Below are 5,637 nucleotides of genomic sequence, written 5' to 3'. Positions count from 1 at the left end.
GACGTAGCCATAGCTGGGCTCTGGCTCGGCGCTCCTCTTGCCATGCTTCTTGCCATGTCCATGTCCGTGCCCATGTCCGTGCCCGGGCTCTGGCTCGGCGCTCCTCTTGCCATGCTTCTTGCCATGGCCATGTCCGCGGCCATGTCCGCCGTATCCTGGCTCTGGCACGGCGCTCCTCTTGCCACGGCCCCGTCCCTCTTCAGCATCGGCAGTGACCAGTGCCACCAAAGCCACCGCCAACAACGCTGCAAGCACCTGCAAAAGTCAAGAAGTCAAGCATGGACACACACACACACACACACACACACACACACACACACACACACACACACACACACACACACACACACACAAACACTTACACACCCCTCATCCCACATTTCCCATTGCCTTTAGAAAAATGATCATATGAGTGTTATACTAAACTGTCGTACTATTCATTACACTGCAATTGAGAGACTCACCTGAGTTCTCATGGCTCTCGACCTCTCCAAGACCAACTGACGCTCCTCCGCCGCGCGCACTCGCCTTAAGTAGCGCTGGTTCCTTTCTCGAGGTGCAAGGTCACCAAACATACCGAGGTTGACATCCGAGGAGGTCAACGGCACGCCCAAAGAATCGCTACTCACTGCATTCAGGGGCAACTATGCATGACACTGCATCCCCACCCACTCCTCTACTACTACTTCGGGGAAATTGGGTTTCCGGGTCTTTATTGTTCGACTGGTTCCTTCGATGTCTCATTCATTTCAACACTTGCCTTTGAGAGCCTCTTGGAGATCCTTTCTTCTGAGCTACTTCTGGGCCACTGTGTGTCTTGAAGACAATGAACTCTAAGACATTAATCATTTATCGACAATATCTAATTCTTCGATTACAGTGATCATGCTGGGTCATATATCTATGGACCCTTGGCCAATGTATAGGAAACAGTCATGGTCATCAATACTGATGTCATTGTCAAGATCAACATTGTCTTCATATTGACCTCTTAGTCAATGGTATAGAGGGATGGGTATGTAATAAGCGAGACTCTTACGCCAGGAGACACTTAGTAATGGCCAATGCCGTCATCTTTGCCAAAGATGTTAGGGCTACCAGGCCAGTGGCAGTTACTAGGAGGAAGCTCTCGACAGACTCTTTGTCATGTGTCCATGTTGACAATGTAAACACTGCATATATATGACCTTCGTAGGAAACAAATGAAGCACGAATACAAGGACAGAAACGCTAATAAAGTACAGTCCATAATAACAACAACACAAAGGTCGAACGGCAGGTTACTTGATATTGGACTAGAGACGGATTTCCATTAAAAAATGAATGATGATCACTCATAACTTCTACTCTCCTTCATTCCTACTGCCTTCCATCTCTCCTTTACTATCTCTGTGACTCTACCTTTACGCCGCGATATTGTTCCCAAGGACAGAAGCGCTGCTTTTTTTCATCAACAACAAAATACCAAATCATCTTGAGAGTATGTCAAAACAGTGACGTTTAGCTAATCATGTTTACCATTTTCTTTTCTTTTCCGACCACCAAAATTCTCAATAATAATTTCTATTCTTTCTGTAGATTTAAAAACTGCTTTAAATAATTGAGGGTATATAAAACGTTTAGTTATAAAAAACAGGAACAACTGGTGTAGTGCATACACAGCTAATGCAAGTTCAGTCTGCTCTGAGTATGGGAAACAAAATTATAGTACTGGACTCATCTGACTGACAACTACCTCTATGAATACATTCCCAGTACCATTACACTCCAACGAGTGTATTACTTGATACACGAAATTACAGAACACCCAACACTTAGAATCAAAAATCATGTAATAAACAGGAATTTATCGTGGATTTTTCTTACATGGTGACTATCATTATCATGGACAAGTAACCAACCATCACAGCTGGCATAACTCACGTATGAACGTCTCATGGTGCCTCTGAATGGAATTACTATGACACCTGACACTATTTGGCTCTACTAACTGCCTTGGCACTCAGTGCCGGTCCCAGTCTTTGTTTTGTTGTGCACCTGTGGTGTCCATGCAAAATGCCATCTGTTCTTCTAAATACTTCATCTTCTTCCAAACTGTTTCCTCTTTACTACTCCTGCTAATGATACTTCTACTATTTCTACTGCTACTGCTACTACTATTACTGATACTTCTACTATTTCTACTGCTACTGCTACTACTATTACTGATACTTCTACTATTTCTACTGCTACTGCTACTGCTACTACTACTACTACTACTACTACTACTACTACTACTACTACTACTACTACTACTACTACTACTACTACTACTACTACTACTACTACTACTACCACTACTAATACTACTACTGCTATCACTACTACTATTACTACTGCTACTACTATCACTACTACTACGGCTATTACTCCTAGTAGTTAATAACAGCAACAACGATATTAATCAATAATACTGATAATGATAATGATAAAATTACTTCTATTACTACTACTACTACTACTACTACTACTACTACTACTACTACTACTACTACTACTACTACTACTACTACTACTACTACTACTACTACTGCTACTACTACTACTACCACCACTACTACTACTACAACCGTTACAACAGCAACTACTACAACTACTACTACTACTACTACTACTACTACTACTACTACTACTACTACTACGACTACGACTACGACTACTGCTGCTACTACTACTATAACCGCTACTACTACTACTACTGGTACTACTACTACTACTACTACTATTAAGTGTTGCTTTCATTTTCAATAACCGGAAAGAAGTCTCCGGCAACGGTCCTTGGGCCGCCCCATAGATCCCTGAGAAGAAACTGAAAACTCAACATCTCTCTCCCATGAAGTGGGAAGTGAGAAATCCCTGTAGGGCAAGCCCTGTCGTCTCCCCGGCTAGCCAGGGCTGTCGGGAATCGAACTCACGACCACCTGAGACCCAAAGAATGAACGTTGATCTGTATTGTACTAATGTGGGACTGTTTCTGTGTCATTGGTCTACAGTACTAGGAGCAGGAGAGCAGTCTTCGGTTGTCAGCTCTCTTTATGTGAAGACAACGAAATACAAATTTGACAGAGCGTCAGCCCCTCGAGGTTGCAACTTCCAATGGAAGCGATAGAGGCAAGGATATTGAGGGGTTTTGAAAACGGTCGGTTGGGAGACGTTTCTCTCTGACGTCCATCTCGAAGGACCACCGATTGCAAGGGGTCATTCCTCTAATGCAGTCTGTTGCGAGTCACCAGATGTTTTTCCTGGGATGTTCACAAAGTTTATGTCTTTATAGTTTTTGCAAGTGATCTTGTCTCCTTTCCCTTTGTTAAAAATTATATTAAATATTAAAATTGATAAATAAGTAAATAAAAAAATGGGTAAATAAATAAACATGAATTAATAAACAAATAAATACGTAAATAAATAGGTAAACAAATAGAAAAAATAATGAATGAATGAATAAATGAAGACACCATGCGGAATGTCCCACACTCCTGTGGTACTTTTTTTTTTTTTTTTTTTCTTAAAGACATTTTACAAATATTCTATAAGGCATCTTCCCTTTTTCATATCTATTTTTTCGCGTTAGACTCTGCCGCCTAGCCCACGAATCACCCTCCTTGCCTTCTACATGATCCCTATGCAGTCTGATTGATTTAACTCTTTACCTCCTCCGTGATTGTCCCTGACTTTTCCATGTCTTCTTTTAATCTTTCCATTTTCTTTTCAGCTTTCTTCTCCCTCTCATTTCCTTTGGCATTTATGCTCTGTCTGCCAACTTGTACATGAAGACATGTGTAAACACACACACACACGTGCGCGCGCGCGCGCATAAACACAAAAACATCTCTTCAGCCCCAGTGTCTTCTCTAGTGATCGATCTAAATCCATTACTCGACCCTGAAGTAACCCAAAGCAATGGTTACCACCCTGGGCAGATGTTTGTATGAATGATGAATGCAGGGGGAGAGAGGAGGTCGAGGGAATGCAGTGAGTGGCGATTCTTTGGGCGTGCCGTTGACCTCCTCGGATGTCAACCTCGGTATGTTTGGTGACCTTGCACCTCGAGAAAGGAACCAGCGCTACTTAAGGCGAGTACGCGCGGCGGAGGAACGTCAGTTGGTCTTGCAGAGGTCGAGAGCCATGAGAACTCAGGTGAGTCTCTCATTTGCTGTGTAATGAACAGTGCGACAGTTTATTATAACACTCATAAGATCATGTTTCCAAAGGAGATGGGAAATGTGAGATGAGGGGTGCGTGTAAGTGCTTGTGTTTGTGTCCATGCTTGACTTCTTGACTTTTGCAGGTGCTTGCAGCGTTGTTGGTGGTGGCACTGGTGGCACTGGTCACTGCCGATCCTGAAGAGGGACGGGGCCGTGGCAAGAGGAGCGCCGAACCAGAGCCAGGGTACGGACATGGGCACGGACATGGCCATGGCAAGAAGCATGGCAAGAGGAGCGCCGAGCCAGAGCCAGGGCACGGACATGGACACGGACATGGCTATGGCAAGAAGCATGGCAAGAGGAGCGCCGAGCCAGAGCCCGGGCACGGACATGGGCACGGACATGGCCATGGCAAGAAGCATGGCAAGAGGAGCGCCGAGCCAGATCCCAGCTATGGCTATGGCTACGTCAAGGGATACGGAAAGAGGAGTGCCGATCCAGAGCCTGGATATGTCTATGGCTATGGCAAGGGGCACCATGGCAAGAGGAGCGCCGACCCAGAGCCCAGTTATGGCTATGGCAAGAGTCACCATGGCAAGAGGAGTGCCGATCCAGAGCCTGGATATGTCTATGGCTATAGCAAGGGGCACCATGGTAAGAGGAGCGCCGATCCAGAGCCCGGTTATGGCTATGGTAAGGGGCACCATGGCAAGAGGAGCGCCGACCCAGAGCCCGGTTATGGCTATGGTAAGGGGCACCATGGCAAGAGGAGCGCCGACCCAGAGCCCGGCTATAGCTATGGCAAGGGGCACCATGGCAAGAGGAGCGCCGACCCAGAGCCCGGCTATGGCTATGGCAAGGGGCACCACGGCAAGAGGAGCGCTGAACCCGAGCCTGGCTATGGCTACGGCTATGGTAAGAAACATGGCAAGAGAAGTGTGCAGCCGGAACCTTTCCCGGACTATCCCGGACTTTGAAGGGCCTCTCGACGACCGGGACTCGCCAGTAGTTCTCGACCGGGAACCTGATGACGCTTCCGTGGGGTAAAGCGTTGGGTGGGGCTGAAGGGGTAGGGGGGCCAAGTGAATTAAATGAAGTACTGTGTAGTAAACAGAAAAATATATGTACTTTTTCTCATACTGGCTATGTGGGTGGGGATCAGGGAGGGATATTTCATGTCAGAAGAGGCCATCACCCCCCCTCACCCCCCCCTAAAAATAAAAAAAAAAAAAAAAAACAGCAGCCTCCTCCTGCTCGACCGCACTCACTTCGCCCTCAGCCCCTTCGTCTACGTCGTCCACCATCCCCGAGTACAAGTCACGCGAAACGCTCGGGTTCTCTCGCGGTCATTCGAAACTGCTCCATGTTGTGTATATATATGTGCATACACACACACACACACACACACACACACACACACACACACACACACACACACACACACACACACACA

At 46.1% G+C, this 5,637-nt stretch overlaps 1 protein-coding gene across 1 annotated transcript; it reads left to right on the top strand.

The window, feature by feature from the left end:
- Positions 1-1,057: 1,057 nt before the first annotated feature.
- On the top strand, positions 1,058-5,371 carry LOC143018712 (uncharacterized). Its single transcript, XM_076174298.1, has 5 exons — positions 1,058-1,165; positions 3,985-4,176; positions 4,328-4,651; positions 4,688-4,769; positions 4,800-5,371. Exons 1-5 carry the CDS (start codon positions 1,058-1,060, stop codon positions 5,159-5,161), a joined length of 1,068 nt encoding a protein of 355 aa, XP_076030413.1. The 3' UTR covers positions 5,162-5,371.
- Positions 5,372-5,637: the final 266 nt, after the last annotated feature.

This window comes from Oratosquilla oratoria, chromosome 35, assembly GCF_046742065.1.
Source record: "Oratosquilla oratoria isolate Oo_2021 chromosome 35, ASM4674206v1, whole genome shotgun sequence".
Taxonomy (NCBI): Eukaryota; Metazoa; Arthropoda; class Malacostraca; order Stomatopoda; family Squillidae; genus Oratosquilla; species Oratosquilla oratoria.
Note: the sequence above shows the minus strand (reverse complement) of the source record. Positions and strands in the feature narration are given on the sequence as shown.